Source organism: Sitodiplosis mosellana, unplaced genomic scaffold (genome assembly GCF_009176505.1).
Source record: "Sitodiplosis mosellana isolate CC-2019 unplaced genomic scaffold, AAFC_SMos_1.0 Smas_scaffold_6226, whole genome shotgun sequence".
Lineage (NCBI taxonomy): Eukaryota > Metazoa > Arthropoda > Insecta > Diptera > Cecidomyiidae > Sitodiplosis > Sitodiplosis mosellana.
In genome coordinates this window covers 1,587,896-1,610,704 of record NW_022601467.1, presented here as the reverse complement: position 1 = coordinate 1,610,704, position 22,809 = coordinate 1,587,896, and the positions used below count along the sequence as shown (strand labels likewise).

At 37.5% G+C, this 22,809-nt stretch overlaps 1 protein-coding gene across 6 annotated transcripts in view; it reads left to right on the top strand.

The window, feature by feature from the left end:
• Positions 1–22,809, top strand: part of LOC129579096 (nucleolysin TIAR) — a 456,813-nt gene that overhangs the window by 382,587 nt on the left and 51,417 nt on the right. For all 6 annotated transcript variants that reach the window (XM_055468749.1, XM_055468748.1, XM_055468751.1 and 3 more), the window contains one exon: positions 3,405–3,480. In XM_055468749.1, the coding sequence (XP_055324724.1) occupies positions 3,405–3,480 (76 nt within the window). The remainder of the gene's footprint in view (positions 1–3,404; positions 3,481–22,809) is intronic.

The window sequence follows — 22,809 nt, the reverse complement described above, 5'->3', positions numbered from 1 at the left end:
TTTTTGTTGTTCTTGTTGTTGTCATTCTACGGATTTTTAGAATAGACATAATCTATTCGGCGCATATGTTTGAAGTATACAAACATATACTGGTATTGGTAGTGAGGCATCAGCATCAACATCAGTGTTGCTGCCATCGCCGAGCACAAATTCAAGTATATGTATAATCCAACTCATATTATTATTAGCTACAAAGTGGCTTGGCTTACCATGATTCCTGATTGAATCACACTAGTCGAAAGAAATGGCAGAACATGACACAACACCAACGCCAACGACAACGCCAACAACAACAGCTACATCATCTTTATCATTACCATCAACTACTGAAAATGTTAAATGCACGGGTACATTGTACAATCCTTTCCCTAGCCTCCACCCTCGAATTCTGTCTCTTTCTGTGTGCTTATGCCGAAAATACCGTTTTTTGCCTCTCGTTTTGTTGATGAAAAGTTTTCAGTTTAATTTCTCCCATTCATTCGCTCTCTCGGTCGAGTTTTCCATCACTTTTTGGATATTTGTACGTGCATATAGCGTTTTACTTTGCCACCTTCACCCACCGTAATAAGTTTGAGGCAGCAATTTTTTTTTAATAAGCTAAATTTTCGAGATTGCTCTTTGTCTTTGGTGCTACGCACCACTTGAAGCTTACAAAACCATCAATGCACGGATTATCCGGTATTTTCGATTGACTGTGTGTCACTAAACTACGTCTATCTTGATCTCGCTTTGACTATTTAATATTTTAAACAAAAAGTTAGATTCACGCTGATATGTTCACTGAACAATGCGATTTAACATTCGCCTGATTTACTTTGAATCTTTGTGTAATTCAAACCGATTTCGGTTCATTTTATCAGCCAGTGGCAAAATGCCGTGTCAAATGCAATATCTTCCCTATTCGCACATCAAATCAAAGTTTCGGGCTAAAAAAAATTATGTTTCGTTCGATTGAACTTGTCAGATGGATAGGAAAACACACACACACACACACACACCAAACTCAATTGAATAAGTCTATAAAATGAGTCGGTATGAGAGTTAATGAGAGTCTTTGTCTTGAGTTAAATTCATTTTCCCACCAATTGAATGGATCAGCTCACATTTGCGAAAAGTTTAAACGTTTTACAATTGTGGCTGATGGTGGTGGCGGTGTCGTCGGTGACAGTGGAGGAGACAATCTGAGATGGGGTATCGATCGCATCTGAACAAGAAGACAAATCAATTATAAAATGACATCATCATTAATGTTTTGTGTTTATATGCAAGTATGATTATTACAGTTTTCACGTTGATATGTCGCCGTCATCATATTATATTATTGTCATCCGTCATGTTAACACTCGTTGTGTGTGGTGTATATCTCTTGCTTTGCTCGCAATTTCTTGAAATACACGAAATTCACCCAAAAACACACACACACACACATGCATATATACTATCGCGCTCCATTCTCTACTCTTGCTCTTATTCATCCTTCCACTCTCTTTCGCTCTCTCACCCGCTCATTGTTGAATACAACAGTGGAGACGAATGTGAAATCAGCACTTATTGCTTTGTAATGATCTGCGGAATTCGATGCAGACATTAGACAATTATTCGCACACTAAATTCGAATGCATTCCAAACGGAGCGTAGAATGCACGTTAATCAGATATGAAAGAGAGAAACTGACTGACGATGTCATTAGTCCCATTGTTTCAAATAATTTCATTACATAATTGGTTCTTCGCTCTATCATACACTCATTGGGTTGTGCTGTTGTCGTACGAGCATCTCACCGTTTATTCGGAATAGGTGAATTCCGTTCCCTCGGTATATTGGTATATTGCTCAATTGCGATTGCGGCTTATATATAAATCCAAGCGCTTACGCTCACCCACATACGCACACACAATTCGAAAATATGTCATCTCAAAGTCTAAATTGGTGTAAATACAACAATTTATCTCATGCTCTGGTGACGTTTCGATATTATTGCCAGATTTGTTCGGTTTCGAAGTTAGGGAAACACATATAGATTCCAAAATGCCAACAGCTAGATAATATTCAACTGAGTGCACTTGGGTGTGAAATACCGATGACTACTGAAATTTATCAGTATTAATCGTAAAATTTCATTTCGCTCGTAATGATGTAGCTAATGTGAATGCATACACTCAATGACAAAGTTTTCTTCGAAATCGCTTTCAGATTTTGCCCTTTATATTTGTGTCTCTGTTTCTATGTATCTCTCTTTTATTTTCGTTTTCGTTCTCTCGTTCTTCTCTCGTTTCGAGTCATCGATGCAAACGATGGGTTTAGAATTTGTCGGTAGCGACAAGTGATGCAGGGCACTGACTCAAACGGAATATGTAAATCATGGAAACTTGTCTGAAATGCAAAAAGCTAAATCGCAAGCGGAAAACTACCTACAAAATGCTTGTACGGAGATTGTGTAGTACCATGTGTAAGGTAGACATTATCTCCGTTTGCGAATTTATTGCTGCTCGATTAGGATGAAGTAGTGTGCATCACCACTATTGCTATGCTTGTCCCAGTGTCCGAACAGTTACATCGCATTCCGTCTTTGCCGAAACGATAATTATGTTACACATGTAAATGTCAACGGATGAAAAGCATACGATCACGATGCTGCTTGATGTAGTTCAATGAACGCATCATCGGAAAATCGGTTTTGTTTGTTGCGAGCAGTAAAATTTTCCGCAAAATTGCGCACAAAATTAACTCACAAAATGAAATACCATTCAATGTGATGTGACATGATTGAATCGATGGGGGAGCTTGTTTTTATTGTTGATCTAGTTTGGTTTTCTAGAGCAGGTGCATTAACAAAGCTGTGTTCTCTTCTCCCTGTAATGTTTGCAAATGGTGAATACTTGTACTGCACGCGCTTCAAAATGAACAAGAAATGGCAGTGTCGTAATACAGTTCTTTGAAGTATTGCTGCGCACAAGTAGACGCATATATTCACTGAACTGTTTTGAGTTACATGCTCTTACGCTTGCTTCCGATCTTCCTCTCTCTCTAACTCTTTTTTTTTTTGCTTTTGGCGTTCGTGCAAACACACTCACACTCATCGACTTTATCTATATTTGCGTAGTCTACGACGACTCATGATGTCGACGGCAAAAGCATCGTAGCTGAGTGCATTTTCTATTTCACAACTGTTCATGGAAAACTAAGTACATACTAGACGACTGCATGAGTATAGTATAAAAACGAGTCGATTAATGCTTAACACCCGAGAATATATTTTAACAACCAAAATAGTAGTTAGAAGAATTTGCTGAGAACACACAGCGGGTGTAGACAAGAGCCTTTAGAACATTAAACGAATCTATAAACCACTTACTTATTGCATTTTTTTCTCTCTTTCTCTCTTTTTTCTCTTCCACTAACAGAGATTGTAGAGTCGTAAGAGATCCTCAGACAATGAAATCAAAAGGTTACGGATTTGTATCATTTGTAAAGAAAACGGTAAGTACAATAAACGCCATGTTAGATTTTTATTTGAGACGGTGCTTCCTCGTTTTCTTTTTGCCAGTGTGACTGTAGTTGTTGGTGTGTTTAAGCTCTCTTCCTTTTATTTTTGGTTGAGTCTTAATTTTCTGCATTTTCGGTGCGGTCGCATTGGCAGAGAAAGAAAAAAAGACGAAGCGTGGCTGCTTTCCAACAACATTTCTAAGTTGCTGGCCAAACATTTAACAAGCACGGCAAACAATGGTGTAGACGGTTTTCATTGGAACCGTTTCGGTGAAAGACGTTTAAGTCTTATCCTCTGTGACACTATCGTTCATTGTTGCACATGTTGAGTGGTGTATGTATCATGGACGCTGAATGTGTGAATAATGGGCAACCAGTAAAACGGCCTTCTTTTCTATTGAGTTTGCAATTTTCTTTTGTCACAGTTTGCCGGACTAACTGTACTGCTCTGATTAAATTGCATTTTATGGTTGAAAAAATTTCCTTTTGATTATCTGTGCGATCGGATACCGGTTACACAGATATTTATTACAAAGGACATTGCAAGTTTGTCTAAAAAAAAAACCATTGAATTATGGTGTACACGATTTCTATATGGTTTCCATTCGTTCGACACATGTACGCTTTTGCCATGCACATAAAATTTAACCAAACAATCGAAAGACGAACCAAGCAGAAATGGGGGGAAAAAACGTCGATACGTCTGTTCGTGTATTTTTTTTCTCGTTCTTTTTGTTTTTCGGGTTTGAGATAGACTTCGTGCGCCTGATTGTTATTTTTACTCCACCAACTCAATCAGTCGCTTTGATGCTATCCAAAATAAGGTCGAAAGATTATTTGTGCTGACTAAAGATTAAATGCGCTGTTATTTTTATTTTTTTATTTATTTGGTGAGTGTTTTGTGTCGATTGGCACGATGATCGGCAATAGTGCTTCGACCAGTAATGTGCTACGCTCAAAATGTTTACTACGATTTGCTCAATTATCAGTGACGATGAGTAAATCGCTCCATTACTCACAGTAAATAAAATCCCAACCATTACAAACGGCTTTTCGAAGCAATCAAAACACCAATTAATCATTTGCCAAGGCAATGGCGCTTCCCCTACAAACTCTGAACCGAATAAAAAAAACAACAACAACCCAGAACATTCTATCTGACCATTGTTTTTCCAATGAATGTAAACAATAACAAACAGTAAGAATAACAATGACAATCGATGTTCAATCAGAAATAAAACAAGTCCTGCTTTTATTTCAACTGTTTGATCATTAAAAAATTCATTTGCCACAATGTTCTATTGTGTAAAAATGTATTTGCGCTGCATTCACGTGGTTAAGCTTTAGTACAATTCTTTGTTATGCTTTGGTGCACTTTTCGTCCAGCATTGTTTTCGAAGTAAATAAATCGGAAAAAGAGCCACATTCACTAGAGGGAAAAGGGAGTTCCGAGTACGAGTGACTCGAATGGTTTTGCGCGTGCATCATCGCGGGTGTATCCGATTATATTCCATTTCTTTTGCAATTCGACCGCGGGACGAACGTTAGAAATGCAACCCATTTTTTTCATTGTTCTTTACAGTCAGAACGGGAGAGAAATGGAGCCGAATAGAAAAAAATTGTGCAATTACTTCGTCGCAGATGAAAATTTCAAGAAAATAACAAAAACATTGTATTGAATCGATCGAATCAGAGTGGATCGCACTCTCTCTCTCTCTCTCTCTCTCTCTGTGTGTGTGTGTGTCCATCTCTTTCGGTCTTTCCAATTTTATCGTTGTTGTTTCACTTTGAATTTGGTGCACCAAACGTGTGTAATGGCTTGTGGGCAATGTGAGCTGCTGTATTGACGGCAGTGAAATATAAACTCAATTACTGAACACATTACCAAAGCATCTGGCCAATGGAACATGACTCAACGAAACGACACAAGGAATCTAACGAACGAAAATGGAAAAAAAATTCGTACCCATACCGATTACTCTGTCAGAAAAAGAGCTAGAGAGAGAAAGAAAAAGAAGGAGGAACAGCCGACAAAAACCGATTTTCATGGATTCATTCAAGAGTTTTATACACTTATTGACAGCAAAATTTCATCAGTTATTTAATTTATTGGGGATCGTGGAACTGAAGCACAAATGCACCGGCCAAATGGCCGTCAATTATTCGAATCTGAACACAATGCACACTGCACAACTTCAAGTGAGCACGGACAGTGCAAATATGAGAGCGGACGTGTTGTCATTACGCACAAAACGCGAAATAGCCGTTTAATTAATGCGTTAGACATTTTCAAATAAGGCTGAAAGAAAAATGACCAAAAAAGCGCATTCACCAATCATTGCAGCATTGATCGCCCGTCGCTTGTAATTTTATCTTTCACTGTTGCTCGGACCTTTGAGACGGTCGTTTTTCTTTTAACTTTTTGTCGTTCTTTCCACCGCTTTTCCCATTTATTCCTCCCAATTAAGATTTTGGTTTGGATGTTGTCGTCGTGGTTGTGCGTATGCATCGGTGTGTTGAATGTCGAAAATTGAAAATTCGTTTGTGTGTGTGTGCGTGTTGTAACTTCTCTCGAACGAAGCTTCTAAACTATAAAAATTGCATTTGCATGCATCTGAAAGTGGCAGATGCAGACAGGCGTCACGTTATGTTCGTGCATTGTACAGCATCAGTCATACATTTCGAAATGCAATGCGAGGAGAGACAGAGACAGAGAGACAGCCACAGACATTTTTGTACGCTGAGCAAAGTAGGAGTGAAAGACTGAAAGAGACTGTGAACGCGAATGAGACGTTGCGACATTGCGAATAATTGTGTCGTGGCATCGTCGAATGGCATTGGAAAAGCGATAACGATAGCGATTATGGGAACAATACAATCCGAATCATTTGTCTTAATATTTAGCCAAGCGGAAAATAATTTTCATTTAAGATATTAAACGAGTAGTGCATTTTCGGTTGAGTATCAAATTAAATCTATTCGCGTTACCTATTTTCTTATATTCCAATTATTCTTCCTTCGCCGCTTCTTCGCTTGCACGTTCACCAGCGTTTTATCTCTGTTTAATCATAATAGCCGGAAAAATGCAACTCCCTCTCCCCTGTTCTAATGGCAAAGTTGAGGTAACATTTTATATTAAATTAAATACAAGAATGAAAAAAAAGAGAAAACGGAAGCGACAGCCAGTTAATGGAGAAAATGAAAATGGGATTACAGTTTTGATAGTGCGCGGAGCCGCGACGGCACGAGCATGATAGTGTATGATGGACAGACACAACTAGAATGAGATCCAGCCACTATTAATATCTTGTCGACGACAGTGTGGCTGTTGCTGAGCAGTACACCGTCAAGCAGTGAAATCTGAATAATTTTTTTTGACATTCGCGGCTAACGAATTCAAACCGCACTCACCAAAGCCATTCTCATTTCATTTCGTTTCGTTTCCATATCTGAATGTCACCCATAATCCTCCCAACATGAGACGTGGTCACCACGGGAGCAAAATATAACCATCAGATTTGTGCAACTAAATTGATGCCACTTTTCACAAGTTTCCCTTTGAAATGAGAAGTTTGCACTCGTTACGATTAAAATTTAGAATGCGATACGACAATCCAATGAATCACATCCTTTCAGAAACAATTTCACCGTCTTGAAGTCAAGCAAACAAGAGTAAAAAGTCATAAATAAGGAAAGTACAAAAAGAAGCAAGGGAAACGAAGCGTACGCTAACGCACACCGCAGAAGGAAAAAGAATGAAAGAGAACAGTTACCCAAATTGAGAAACCCACAAATTTTTGAAACAAGAAGAAAAGTTCACATCACAGAAAATCACATACATTCAAAGGGAAAAACGGTTGGAAAACCGAGCAAATTTGATAAAGAGAGAAAAGTCTATAACTCCTTAACCTACAATTGTCGCAGATTATGTGCGGAGTAAACTTTTCAACGACCCGAATAAAGAAGTGGAAAAAAACAAAGACAATTTCACAAAAATTTTCGAATGCCCGCAAAAGAACCGACTGAGAAGGAAGGGGAAAAAACAGTCAGCAGCAGTAGCGACAGTAGCAGCATGCAGTCCAATAAAAAGGAAAACACTGCCACCACGAGCGAATACATACCGTACGTACACACATATAATCAAAGAGTAAAGAATTTAAGAAAATTTAAATTTTCTTCCACGATAAATGAAAAAGAAAAAGTACGTTAAAGAAGCGGCATCGCTGCTTTTGCAGGGATTTCGTCTTTTATTTGTTGTTCGTTCGCTTACTGGTTTTTCGGTCGAAAGAGGAAGCCTCTCGCGATCTATCCGATTACAGAATGTATATACGATTCTTTCCACTTTACGCTTATGTACCATATAACCTCTGTTGGCCACGAACAACTATTTTAATTCGATGCTTTTTCTGCCGTCTTTTTTTTGGCAATAGGACATTTCGCAATCTCATTCTTTGGCTCAAAGCAAAAAGTATTCTTGCATAAAAGTCGGTATGAGCTTGTACATGTGTGTTTGTGCCCTGGCGTATATATATAAATGTGTGTGTGTGTGTGTGCATGTTTCGATGGAGCTAAGCTAATCAAAAAGTTTGCTCAAACATTTTCTACACCACAAATGTAAGAGCCGCTTGCATACGTACAGGGCATCGTCCGCTTTTTTCTCTGTGGCATCGTGTTAAATGCGGTTTCTGCAATTCTTTTTCACTGCCAGCGGTTAGACGAGAAGAAAAAACACGAAAATATTGACCAAAATACACGAATAGATAATAAGATATTAAAAAACTATTGCAACCAATTCACGTTGAATTCAAAGTTTTACAAATGGCCCAAGAATTTTACGGTGCATTTCGTCTCTTTATCCGCTCGCTTTCTTTCGTCATTGAAATTATCCATAGAAAAAGTTTGGCGAGCTCCTTTATAGCATGTTGTTGCTGCGAATGTGCCGTAAATGCTAATATTGAAATGAGCAAGGGAGCAATGAGCAGTACACCGAGAGAGTAAAATCAGCCGCAACAACACAGCAGCATCAATCGTAACGACAAATTTGTTGCAGATTCGTTGTTTCGACTTTTGAAAGAGCACTTACAACTTACATGCAGTGCATGCCACATTTTCGACTTCAAAATTGTAAACTGTTCAATTTATTTTATTGTGTGGATTTCAACTTGAAATGGGGATGAATACACCATATGACGAACTGTCTTTCCTTTTTCGTGTGTGTGTGTTTCTCTTTTACTCTCTCTCCCTCTATCTATCTTGTGTCTGTTTGTCGTTTTTTCCAAAGTCTCAAATAAATAAACTACTGGAAGCGAATAAATGCATATATTTTCATATCTCATTCATTGGCTTCATTCGGTGCATGTATTTTGTGTGCCTTGGCTTCTGTGTCAGATGAATATGTTGACGCGTGAGCGCATTTCAACTGCATGGATTATTCCTATTTCTATTTCATATTTTTGTGTGTTCGATTTAGCATTGGAATTGTACAATGCACATGCTATAAAGAAAGTAAAAACAGGATCTATTACATTAACATCCGTGCTTTGACTTTGGCCTAGCAATCAACATTCTTACATTTGTGCGATGCCTTCTATGGTGGATGGTGCTGCTGTTGCCGCCGCTGTCGAAGCTGATGCTGCTGTTCAATCTCCTCTTCTATATTTTCCATATGCGATTTCCAGACGCGTTTGTATTCTGATACGAAAACGAATGTTCGTTGCCCAAGCGTGGCGCGCATACAAACAACAAGCGAAAACCAACCTGATACTCAGCGATCATATCCAAAAAAGTGCAGTGTGTTCTTTACATACCGAAGGAAATTCTAAGACAAAAATGAAACAAACCCAACCGTAGGCCAAATAGACGATACGTGCACGCGAAGCACGATCCATGATTCGACTTCCATTTTATTTATGCATTTCTTTTTCTATCGTGTCATTGCAAGTTTTAACTTCAAGTAGCGTCATTTCCTTAGCTTTCCAAATTTCATGTTGTTCATGCCACACGTTGTTGCTGTTGCTGTTGTTGTTTTTCGCTTCCTTCTTCTCGTTTCCCCTCTTGCTGACTCGCTCCCATGCACAGTTTGAGTCTCGAGTTCAATCGACATTATTTACCCTTCGTTGTTGAGTGCACGTTGGCGTTCCGAGACGTTGATGCCTGTGGTTACATTACCTCATCGCTCTCCATGGCTCCATAGCCTTAGCATCTCCCATGCTATGACTCCCGAAGCCATTACGCTGGTTACCAAAACTATAATACAGTTTTTAAAATAAATGCTCGTGCTGCAAAAGCGTAAAGCAAGAGACAACTAATATATAAGTGTACATGTACCGTGGCAGTTGGTTTACATATTTTCTATTTTCTTTTCATTGAATAAAATATTACGACTGCAATACTGGCTGTTTTTTTTTTCTTCACCATCCTCTTTTTCGGTCTCTCCTTTTTTTCCCACTATCTCGCTCAAACTCACTTCATTTAAGCGAAAGAAATACTCAAGGAGCCTACATTTTATAGCATATATCTCATTCTTTGTAGCTGTTATTTTGGTGGTTTATGTGCGCTCTATTTAGTCGGATGTTAGTTTATATCTGCATTTTTTTGCATTCACCAAAGCTTTTGCCTTGGCCTCACTTTTGTGGTGTTCGTCTTATTATTCCCATAAATTAAGTGCTTCGCATTTTGCTTGGTTTATCCTCCTCTCTGTTCTGGGAAAATGGCGTCAACCACACTTTAGCACCACCACTTCAAGTTGTATGTGTAGCTTTTCCGTGACAAAAATATTTTAAAATGTATTTAATATTGTGAATAAATATATTGATGGAACTAAGTAGAATCCTAATCACTGCTACGTTCGATTCATCTTATTTTCATTCTAAATAGAACATTTTGGAATTCAATGAAAATGAATGTCTTTTAAAACACCCTCTTTCTTTGCAATTCCAAAAGCAAACGAGAACGAAAGCAACAACAACGAAAAACGAACTGTGTAATTAAGCCCATTTGTCCAAGTCATTCAAGAGATTGTAAAGTAATGGTTCGCAAGTTCTTTTGATTATTAGCTACAATTTCTTCGTTAAATGCATCAACAAACGTGAATGTGAAAGTTAAATATTTATTATAGAGAAAAAGAAAACGGTGTAGATGAAATAAAAAAGAGGGGGGAGGGCTTGGAGTGGGAGCACGTTTCCGGAAAACAAGGTAATAGTTGTAGTCAAATGCGAAAGGCATTTCATTTGGTGAAGGCATTTCATTTGGCAGCGACGACGACGATGCAGCCCAAAGAGACAGAGAGCAAGGATATTCTTCAGTTCACATTTGTCTGCTGCATTTTGGATTATAAGCATTATCTGTGCGGATGCATGGCATAGGATTGTGCACACAATTCGCCAAGACGTAAAACTCTTTGGGGTAGAATAACAAACTGAAAAATGTTAGTATAATCAAGATACGGAGCTGCACAAATAAATAGCACGAGAGCTCACGCTCTCGTTCTTTCATTCATACAGACAAAACTGTGAATCAAAAAGGAAGCACAAGGTTCTAATTCAAAATTGGAATCCAATTTAAATGCAAATGTATAATAATATTTTTTGCTACTCCCTCCCATCGTCGTCGTCGTTGTCGTCGTCATTTGCCGTTCATCTTGCAATAGACAGAAAAGTGAGAACACAGCGCTAGAGAAAAAGAGAGAGAGAGAGAGAGAGAGAGAGTGTGATGGCGAGAAAGAGAGATTCGAATTACATTCAACTTTTAATTTTTTCCGTCTCTTTTAGTCGCTTCATGTTTCTTCGTGTTCAAACTCATTTGCCAGTGCGTTGAATTATTTAATCATTACATTGCAATTTTTGATGAGGATTCTTTTGAGCTCGAATGGCTCAAACATTGTATCGGATTTCTCTTTTATTCAAGTCCAAATAGTTCGACGTGGGAACTCACTCCCCGCCTTGCCTCGGCTTCCCTCAATTCCTACGTCTGTCTTTTCCCTCTCTCTTTCTCTCTGCCCCTCTTTCTCTTTTTGCTTCTTTTCCATCGATTTCATTCTGTATGATCACTTGTTTCATTTGCACCCACATCATGCGATGCTCCCAAAAATTTACATGTACATATTTATAACAGATGGATACAACGTTCGCATCTCATTAAGGCGGGATTTTTTTTCGTCACTTTTACATGGCGCTGTCACTTGATGAAATGGTTTTGGCTGCTTGAAGACTTGAAGCCATCTCTCCCACTTGTGGAATAAATATGCGAACCGTATTTTTAATTTAAAGTTTGTTTAATTCAATTATGATTTCATTTCGCAGATTTGCTTTTATGAAACATTATTGATTGCATCTTAATTAGTTGCGAAGCGGTCGGCAATCAAAATCACTTGAAACGCCTTTGGTGGCGTTACGCGCAGAAACAGCGACTGGTTTGTGTAAAAACCCATATAGTGTAATACCCTGCAGCCGACGTACACATTCATAGAGAGTACGTGTACTCTTATCTGTGTAACATTCCATTTGATACAAATTGTATCATCACCACTACACCAAAGCGCTAACATTTGCAGTAAGCGTCTATATCGTGAACGCATGGAATGGTCTTCAATGTTTTACATCATTTTATACATTATTTTTGGTGTCCAACCGTACATCTATCAAACTAGATGATAATGATTTCGGTACACAAACCGAATATGGCTGATACATTGACGACACCATATCGTTTTTTCCCTTCCCGATTCAATTAAAACAACTGGTGCGAGCACATGAATGCCCGTAGATTTAGCAGTATATTAATATGAAGAAAGAAAAAAAGACACGGCATGGATAGGGTTTTATTAAAAATGAGCAAGACTCGCAATAATAATAGGATAACAGGGCTAAGTCGAGTAAACCACATACATACATATAAACATACCAGCAAATGAAATTGGTAGAAGGAAAATCATCGTTTTCGAAACAACTACCAAAAAAATGTGGATAATAAATCATTTTTTTCGTGTTGAACCTAATAAACGATTTCTTTTCAAGATCATCATTAAAATTATATTTACTCACGAACACAACTAAAAACAAGCGGTGTGCGTGTGGTGAGCACGGACTTATAGTGTCTTCACATCATCGGTAGTATCTAACTCCCTCCGTTGAGTTGCCGCGCGGACTATGTTGTATCCATTTTGTCCGTTGCTTTCATTCTAGGGGAATTTAACTCTTACGAGTTCAGCATGTTTTTTGCCAGTTTGCTTGATTCGCGGGAGTTCGACGCGTTCCTTGTACGTACTGACGCGCACGGTCACAAGTTTACACAAGTTTGTTTATGGTTTTGCGCGTTTTTCAAGTTGTTATTTGACAATTAAAACGCGTTTCAAGCTAAAAATCGGTTGTTTACGTGTATAAAGATTTTTCACATCCTTTCCAAAAGTTCAAAGATTTATATAATTATAAAATGGACAAAGGAAATATTTTTAAAGAGCTGGAGAAAGTGTTGAAGAAAAAGTTAATCCAGATATAATAAATGGAACGACTGATGTGTGCGCGTCGTCCAGCTACAAGTTTGCACACGAACTCGCGCGCGTTCGCGCATGTTGTTTTAATACGGAACTTGTCAACTGAGTGGAATCATGCAAGTTCTCTGGTGAATGTAACAATTTCGTGCGCGTTTATATCATTTTTTTACAAGTTTTCACGTAGTTAAATCCCCCTAGCTTTCATTGTTGTAATATTGCTTCGATTGCTGTCAGATTCTCGGTAGGAAATGTGTGTGTGTGTGTGTATAAATATAATGTAGTATTGAAAAGTAAACAGAGAGGAAAGATGAAGTGCATAGCAAGAATATCGAGAGAGAGAGAGAGAGAAAACAACTAGAAGAAAAAGAATGATATTGTTGCTCGGAGCGTTCGGCCTTAGTTGTTGATGCCTTAGTCTCTTCTTTCTGCTGGCATCAGTTTGAATAACAACGATTTTTGTAACATGCCACAGTGGACGTTTGACGTTCTAGCTGCCTCTTGGCAAGCGTGCATCATTCTCCAATAGTGTATGGCATGTATTCGCATTTCTAAGTGTTGATTATTGAAACAATGTAGGAAACAAAAAGCAGCACATAGAAAAACCTCCCCCAAACTCTCTAAATCAAGAATACGGGACACACAAGGAATAACATTCGGTACAGAGTGGGCGAAATGAAATACAACAAAAACAACAACAACAACAGCAGCAGCAACAACAACAACGAAGAGGAAGAAAAAACAAACGACGTAGAGTTTTGAGCAGACTTTCGTGTTACACGTTGTTACACGTTCGACGTAATACAGCACACACACACATAGCATAATTGCAATCTAAACATTTATCTACTACTGGCAACGCCGTTACAGATGTTTTTGATATTGTGAGAATTTGTACATTTGCGGTTGGGCTGAACGAAATAACCACATACAATAAAGAGTGCAGCATTTGCCGAAGCACAATCACATGTCCAATAAAAAACGATACAGCATTTTGTGTGTGTATGATTTTTCGGTTGATGATGACAAGCATCGACCAAACTACGGGGGGCCTTCCTTCGCTTGTTTTCCCTTCAACTTATTATGGTGTTGTGTTGCGGTTTCTATCGTTGTGTTGTGTGCACACCGGACACAACCACCAAATATCTATGGTATTTAACTCTTTTTAACTGAACAAACTTGTAGGGTTTTGGATTTTCCTTTTGTCCATGGTTACGCTTTTGTAATATCGGTGCATGACCTGCAAATCAAAAATATTGAACTGCAATCTTCAACCGCATTGTGTGTAAATCGCAGAATGCAAAAAAAAAACGAACAAGATCACTGCCTGAGACCCATTTGAAGTCAATCAACGCGTTTAGAACATTTAATCTGATACATCTCGCAACTTTAGAAATAACGAACCATTTTTCCAAACTGTGTTGGGAATTGAATGAAGTCATCTGCTATCTTCCATTTGTATTGCACGCAAACAACAATGGAACGGTTGCTTGTTCGCATTTCGTTTACTATTGAATGTTACCAAACATGGTAACATTTAAAACTAACTATGCAAGCAGCGGTTTTAACCCTTTGATGCACAATTTTTTGTTTTTGAATCATTTTGATATATGTTTTGTGCCACGATAAATAGAGAAACACCTCAAACTTAGATTTTTGAAGAATTGCGTATTTGTCGAGAAAATCGGAAAAGAGTCAAAAGTGTCAAATCACTATAAAAGCTTGAAAAAATTAAATTTCATAAAACTAATGATGCAGAAAGTTAAATTGATGTGTTTTGGTCCTACGAGTCCTAATTTGACAATTGAAAAGAATGTACAAACCCACAAGATAAGAGGAGGAAAAATGTGGAATTCTGCTAAAATTTCGCATTTTTTTTACAGCAGTACATGAACAGAAAAAACTTTCCATTCAGCTAACCAATTGTAGCCTGTAAAGTATCAAATGGAAGCTAGTTCAATTCCCTACATTTGTTTCCAAATAAGAATGCAAAAATATTCATTGGTTTCATAGCTATAGCGTCTTGCGTATCTGGTTACTTTAGGAACCGATATGTGATAAAGGGTTAATAACTAACATCAGCATGATGCCATGACGACGATAGTGACAGCACATCGGATGTCTGAATCAATGCAGAGACAAGTTTCTATCCAATGAAAATCTCACCATTTTTTTTCTCTATCAGACAACAGTTTGAATTCACGTGGATTGGACATATGAACAAATCCTACACTTTTGATCACTGATTCTGGCAGAAAAGCAAACGAAACACACTTTGTGAATCGCTGATTTTTTGCATTGTATTTTAGGTCTTGTGTCTTCAATTCAACGATTCCTTGTTGGGAGGTTGAATAATTTCAGTTCACGAATCACCCCAAAATAAATGAATATCACTTAAAACCACAAGCGACACAGTGGACAGTGGACAATCGACAATGGTTTACTTTTCCATTGGAAACCGTGCCGCGTCTAAATTGACCCTTTCAGTTGTTTTAACATGGCACACATTTGATAAGCCCGTCGCTTTGCAACAAATTATTTGATGGCCCTTGATACAAAAGGTTTTTTCTGGGTGTATGAAATCAATGCATGAGAAGAATGAAATGATTTCACAATGAGTAAATAACAATGATTCTGCGAGATAAAGGACATAAAAGATAATCAAATTCACGAAACAAACTAAGCGACAGTGAATAAAATAATGTTTATTTGAGGGAAAGACAGCGAATGAAGGAAAGCAAGAGACAAAACGAGACGATATGAATATGGAGTGAAAAAAAAAATCATTTTGTCGTACGCGTTTTCATTTTGGGCTGGATGCGTAACAATGTGCCATGAAAATGAGCTTCATGTGGAAAACGTCGTTTACATTCGTTCAAAATTCACATTGCGCTAGCACAAGCGAGTGGAATCAAGTACGTTTAATGGCGTTCGTTGGTTTGATGGTTTGCCAGTTACAATGGCTTGAAAACGGGTTACATTTCATCTTCTTCTGCTGTGATGACAGTTCGCATTTATAAACGATAGTAATGCCAAGGGGTCGATCAATATGAAATCGATAATACAATTCCATGAATGCAATGAATGAAGCAATTGTGAATCTTCATTGCCGGGAATTACTTTCAGACAAAAGTAAATTGTAATGCAAACTTTCCCCCAGAGCACGACTCACTTTTGAGCGCCAAATGCAAACGAAATGCCATTTAGTTTATATCTCGGTATACGACATCGTCTCTATTTCATTTATATTAGTTAAGAAAACAGATAAATCATATTGCTAATGTGTTGTGTGCGTTGCCTGCACCGTAAATCACGCATTTTTCATGTTTTATTTTTCAATAACAAAGTGGAAATATTTGCTTCGGTTTATTTTTTGTGTATCTCCCGACTCTGCCTCTTTCTCTGTCTTCTTCTTGCTGGTTTGATATGACGTTTTAGTTTCAATACATGAGCTAGCAAAAACAGCTTTGCTAAATGAAACATTCATTTTTCCCAAGCAAACTGTTCGTCATATCTTGAAGCCGTATCTGATGGAAGCTTCGATTTTTCGCAGCAAAATGTTGCTGAATCTGTCCTTTTCTCCATTCTGTCTCTTGCAATATGTATGTGTGTGTGTGTGTTTATGTATTTTTAGCACTACATGAAATGTAGAGCTACCAATCTGCGTTTTTTTCTTAATACTTTTTGAGTACTGAAACAAATTATGGTGAATTTGAATTTTATGCTCATATTATTTATTTCAGTATATTTTTAAAAAAAAAGAAATAAAATCAAGATCATTTCTGTACTTTGTTGCAAATAAATATATTAGTTCAAAGTTATTTCGATGAAATACATTTTATGTAGTGCGCCAAAAAATAGTTTGTTGTTAAACAACAAAATAGATTAAGTAACTATAATCTCAAGAACGAAGAGCGGAGCGAAGCGACGCTCTGCGGTTCTGTTTTCCCTCTTTTTCATTTGTTCATTCGTACTTGTGTGCATTTTTATTGATTAAAAGCCGGAATAAGCGTATGGGTGGCCACTAAAAATATGTTGACAACCGCATCCTCGTAAAATGTATCTCGCTGTTTCATTCTGGAAATGGCGTAGCAAGCAATGGAATTGAAAGCGACGCTCTTCTATAAAACTTCCACTGAATTCAAAATAAATAGACATAAATAAAACATTTTGTTATTGAATCTGTTTACTTCATTCGTGTCACTGTCTGTGCTATTGCTGTTTTAGGTTAGTCTCAACTCCTAGCTTCATCCACGTTGTTCCTGCTCTCTTTCTTCTTCCTCCTTCTCCTACCACTCTGTCCATAAATATATACATATTTCGGTGTACGGTTCCTGATTGAATGGCTCCAGTCTTCAGATGTGTACTTTTTTCGCCTCGTGTTCACTTTATTTTTGCTTGTGATTCGCTTTTTTCCTCTATATTCTTCGTTCGTCTTTTTTTTATCATTATTATTACGACGCCTCATCGTGTTCTTTTACGTGAGCAGAAAGAGTACGCGATGCCTTTACACCCGTAGAAAGTTGAATCTACAACAGTATTGAATTATCATGATCAACGCAAAAATGAAGAAAAATACAAACAAGAGCCAAAACGCTCAAAGTAAAAGGAAAATAAAAGCATTTTATGCAAATGTTCGGTGGAATTTTTTTTTACTATGAAAAGAAAAAAAAAATGAACGGAAGACGATGGCGTGAACGACAAGCTAGCTGGCTCTGAAGTAAAAGATATTACAGCAAAAAGAGCATCGAATCTGTATTGAATACTGCCATGTTCATCGTTCATACGACCAAACAAAAAAATGAGGGACACAAAATGAAGATAAATATGTTCACCGCGCACACACACACACACACACACGCACACACACACACATAGTCCACATATACTATCCCGAATGAAAAAAGAACCTAGCACGAATGAAATGAAAGAAAAAAAAAGATGCAATGTGCGCATACATCAAATAGAGATGTGATACTTTAATATAGAAATAAATGTGCTTTTTATCATTTTCCATTTTCTCTTTGTGTCGGAAGATCTATGGAATTATGAATGGAACTGACTGCGTTTTGTGGCCAAACGTATAAGTTACTGTTTTATTGATCCATCTAATATTTGTTCAAGCAAAGCAGAGCAAAGCAATCAAACGCCCCGCCGCAATTACCATGCATATTTTCCAAAAATTTTCGAAAAACGATTCGTTCGTTAATTCAATCGGCATTTTCGCGTTTGTTCATTTACATTTGGCCACATTCCTTGGCTAGCTGTTTGGTGTGCTGGTTTGGTTGCCACTCGAACGAAATTCTGACTACTTCCGATATTAATTTCCAACTTAATTGAAATTCATGATGTCAAATATTGAATATTCGATTCAGAGTACAACATATGAACGCATTCATCCTTGGTTAAAATTTGGTCGCCACCATGCATATGAATTGCAAGCACGCCTGTGCTGCTAATAATGTTCGAATACGTAAACTAATAACTGACATCGTAAAATCATTAATAAATTCAACTCGTTTGCCGTAATTCGTACTGATTTAATCAAACGCATTCGCGTTGCACGCACAAAGAAAGTCAAATATTTTATCATTGATCGACAATTTTGCAAATGCATTCAACGAAACACATACGATTCATTGGCTTCCTCATTATGGTAAACAACGTTCAACAAATTGAATGCTTCAGGCCGAAATTCATGTACACAAAGCGAAAAAAAAAAAATTGGAAATCTATGACTGAATAATGGATATGACAAAAAGTAAATGAATCGATTGAGTTCGTTTGATCTTTTTTGTGTGTGTCTATGGATCACATGTTTGTTTCACATCGATTTGCTTCATCTTGTCATTTGGCAAATGAATGTAATGCATATTCAGTAAACTGAACGCAGTGATTTAGTTTTGAATTATAAATGTACTTAAAATGTCATATTCTCGACAATAATACATGCCAGAATCACATCGCACTATATTATTGGCTTGAACCAATAAGTAACCTGACACACAAACACCCATGCAATAAATTGAAAACGATTTAAATGCGATTAAAATGTTTCACAATTAGAATAACAGACCTTTTTGTACCGTACCGTCTTCGGATGTTCGTGCGGTTGCAAAACGCTTAAATAAATCGAATGTTGAACGCCAAACGTTCGGGACTGTTTGGAATTTTAGGCTACCGTTGTTGATGTACGAACCGAAATGATCGAAGAATCGATTCCCGGTCTACAGTTTTCGGTTTGGTTTAGTTTTCCATATGCGCCGATTTATTCACAATGCTATCTCTATACCTGTCCTCCTCCTCTTCCACTTCGTGTAGATAGTTTCGGTGCATGTGAGGGAATGTGGTGTGGCGCTTATCCTATGATTGAAACCCGTTTTTCACTTTCCATTCCAACAGTTTTTGGGGTTCGTCCAATTCCGGCAAATGTAAATATATAAATGCTTCCATGCAGTTTCTCCTCTTCATGCGACTTCGCATATTCAATGCAATATTTATTTACTTAATGTGACATGTTCGTGTGCAAATATTTACGTATCAAAATCGTTTTCAAACAAATGGGAATTATACCGAATTGGCCCCGATTTTGTTACTCAAATCACTTTACCCATGTAAATGATGAATGTCATATTCGTTGTATTTGTTGTTATTCGAATTGATCGCCTCAACGTAGCTCACTCAATACTTACCAAAATGCCAATATAAATGTATTGGAAATATAGTCTTAGGCACAATGATGCCGACGAACCCTCTATCGCTCTCTTCCTCTGTTCTCTCCTTTCTTCCTTTTGATAACCAATCCATCCAAACTGACGAGTGATGGTTGAATTACACGAAAGTTTTGATGGAAACCATTGCAATTGCACGCATATTCATGTACTTTGGTGACAATCAAGCATTTGTTATGGTTTTGTCATGGGGACTGAAGGGCCGTCAGCCATCAATACAAATTACCGAAGTCAGCCATCAATTCAACACACAGCATTCCATTCTCATTGAGTGATTTTTATTAAAGACATTGAATTTATGTGTGTTTGTGTGTTCCACCACGAATTGAACATTTGTTTTCTCTCTTGCTCGTTCTTCATCTCCCTTTCCCTTTCCCTCTGTGTCTCTTTCTTTCTCCCTCTTCTTCTCCCTATTTTCAATTCACCAAAAAACGGTAACATAATTAATCAAACGCATTTTGCTCAACAGAAAATCCACACATACAGACACAGCAATGATCGAAGTTCATTTTTCATAACAGAGATACACAAACTGAATCCACTTCAAGCTAGAACCGCGAAGATAATTGAACGCTTCATAATAAGAAAGAAGATAAATGAATTTCAAGACGATAGAATCCATGCTTCGTTGAGGATCAAATTCAGCATCTGTAATACAGTTTTGATTTAATAAATTATAATATAAATGATGTTCCAACTAATACAGGACATTATGCAATGTCAGAAACACGTATTGTCACATGAGTTTATCGTCCAAATACCTAATTCTAATCATTTGATTTGGTTTTGGGTCTTAATTCAGCTCCAAATGATTTGGCCGATTGCCGACTTTTTCCATTTGCAAATTTTCAGTACGATATCAACGCACACTTTCGGTCATACCAAAACGGAATTGGCCTTTTTTTAGCCGCATCGCTTATGTTTAGTTGATCAGCTAGGGGCCAAGAACTCTTCAATGAAAGATACAAATCATGATAGGGATTCTAATATGTAAACTCAAATACACGGGGCAGTATTTTTCGTAACATTTCCCATAATATGTACACCAAAACCAAATTTCTCAAATAGCGAGCCTTATGGGCAAGGAACATCAATTAAAGAGAAAACTGTAGAAGAAATGATTCACTGAGATAATTCTGTTATTCGAACAAAACGTCACACAGAATAAATGTATATAAAAATCCCATGTTCCTTCTTGATCGAGTAACAGAACTATGTTTCGCTTTGTTCGGCGACTGTTTTGTGTTGCGGTTAGACTGGCGAACATTTAATAAGTTACTTTTATTCTCAGTGAATCAAATGTGATTTGTTTTGAAATGAAGCATGCCATCGAAAGAGATTTTCATTAAAATGTGACAAACGTGCATGCTTCCCCTCACATCTTTGTACTAGCTTATACACAGCCACACACATTGGCTGCCATTGTTTCATCATATCGCATCGCTTTGGTTTCTATCGGTTCGCAGCTATTTTTATGTTTGGTGTCGCGAGGAGAAAAAAATGTACAAAACTGCATATTCTTTATCGCTTTCGCTTGGTGAATGCATGCCAATGGTGCTAATTGCATTCAAAAGCCGTACCAGATTCTCTGCCTTGAAACTCATACATTGCACTTAGGACATTCCAAATGTATTTAATTGCATTTGTTCATGGAAAATATTTTTGCGTGTTCCACCTTTTGCTTTCCTTTACTTTTACCTCTCTTGCTCTCTTCGTGAACACGTTTTTTTCTGCGCATTTCGCTCACATTTCCTCTAAATGGGGCATTCTGCGACGAAAGGCGGAGAGAAATGAAAAAAAAACTGAAGCAATAAAAAATTAACCAAGCATAGAGTATTTTTATTCCGAAAAAAAAAACTGTACACGTAGGGCTTGAAAGTAGCACTCGTGATTATACAATGGCGTTTGCATTGCGGTAGTTGTCGTTTTGAAATTTGTATGTTCGATTCATCACAGAAAAAAAGTGAAAAAAGAGAATTAATTAAACATTTTCGTTTCGTGTGTGTATGTTTTTACGTATTTCGCGTGGAATAATTTGGAAACTTGTAAATCATATTGAATGCCGGCATGTTGCGTGAATTTTAAAGGCTTCAAAGTGAAAATTGGAGAAGGTATGAAGTCGCAATAAGTAAAGAGAGAAAAAAAACGCCCGGGTACACATTGAAATTGCCGTTGCTTCGTTTGCATTGCATGTAAAATGGTACTGTCAAAGGAACATTTCATGTGCATTTAAGTAATTATCAAAATTGCGCAATTGGTGACGTACGATGATTATGCTATTAGATGCGGACGGCGGGTGTGTGTGTATGACAACAAAACACGAACAACGATGCCATAGGATCGTTTGCGTGTGTTTAATTTCTGGTGTTTATATGCGGCGATTTGGAATCACAAGATTTTTCCACCTGAACAATACATATCGCTGACACAGCTCACCTGAATGATTTTGTGACCAAACCAATTGGCTCAACGGTATTGTTTCTTCGGTAACATTCGGAGACCCATAAAATTGCACATAAACGCAATATAGAAAATACATTTTCATTGTGATTAATGGTTGTGATAAGGGACAAACTAAATTGCTGTTCTTTGGATCGAGTGCCACCGCATTCGATTAACATATTTGATCCGCAATCGGTGAGAGAATAATAATTCGCCTTACATAATATTCAGCTCTGCCATTTTGTAGCATGCATGCAGGTAGTGAGACAGTCAGTGTGCGGTCATCGTTTAGCATTGCACAAGGAACATCGTCGACATTTATGCGATATAGCGAAACATACATCGCCATTGTATTAATTGATCTCTAGATTCCAATTTAAATTCCGAATGCAAATAACTTAATATCGGTTCATTACATCAGCGAACCGCCACATTTAATAGATTCTTGGCGTACTAAACTTCCTGAATAATAATACAATTAGGATGCAATCCAAATGATTCATTTCATCAACAGCAAACAATACGATATTGGAATTTCACCGTCTATTTATTACCAAACCACAATATAGGGCCACTCAATTGTTCTGGACAATTGAAAAGATGCGTTTTCCAACCACCAACACCTATGCAAATGCAATGCTTTTTAATTCAATCAAAACAAGA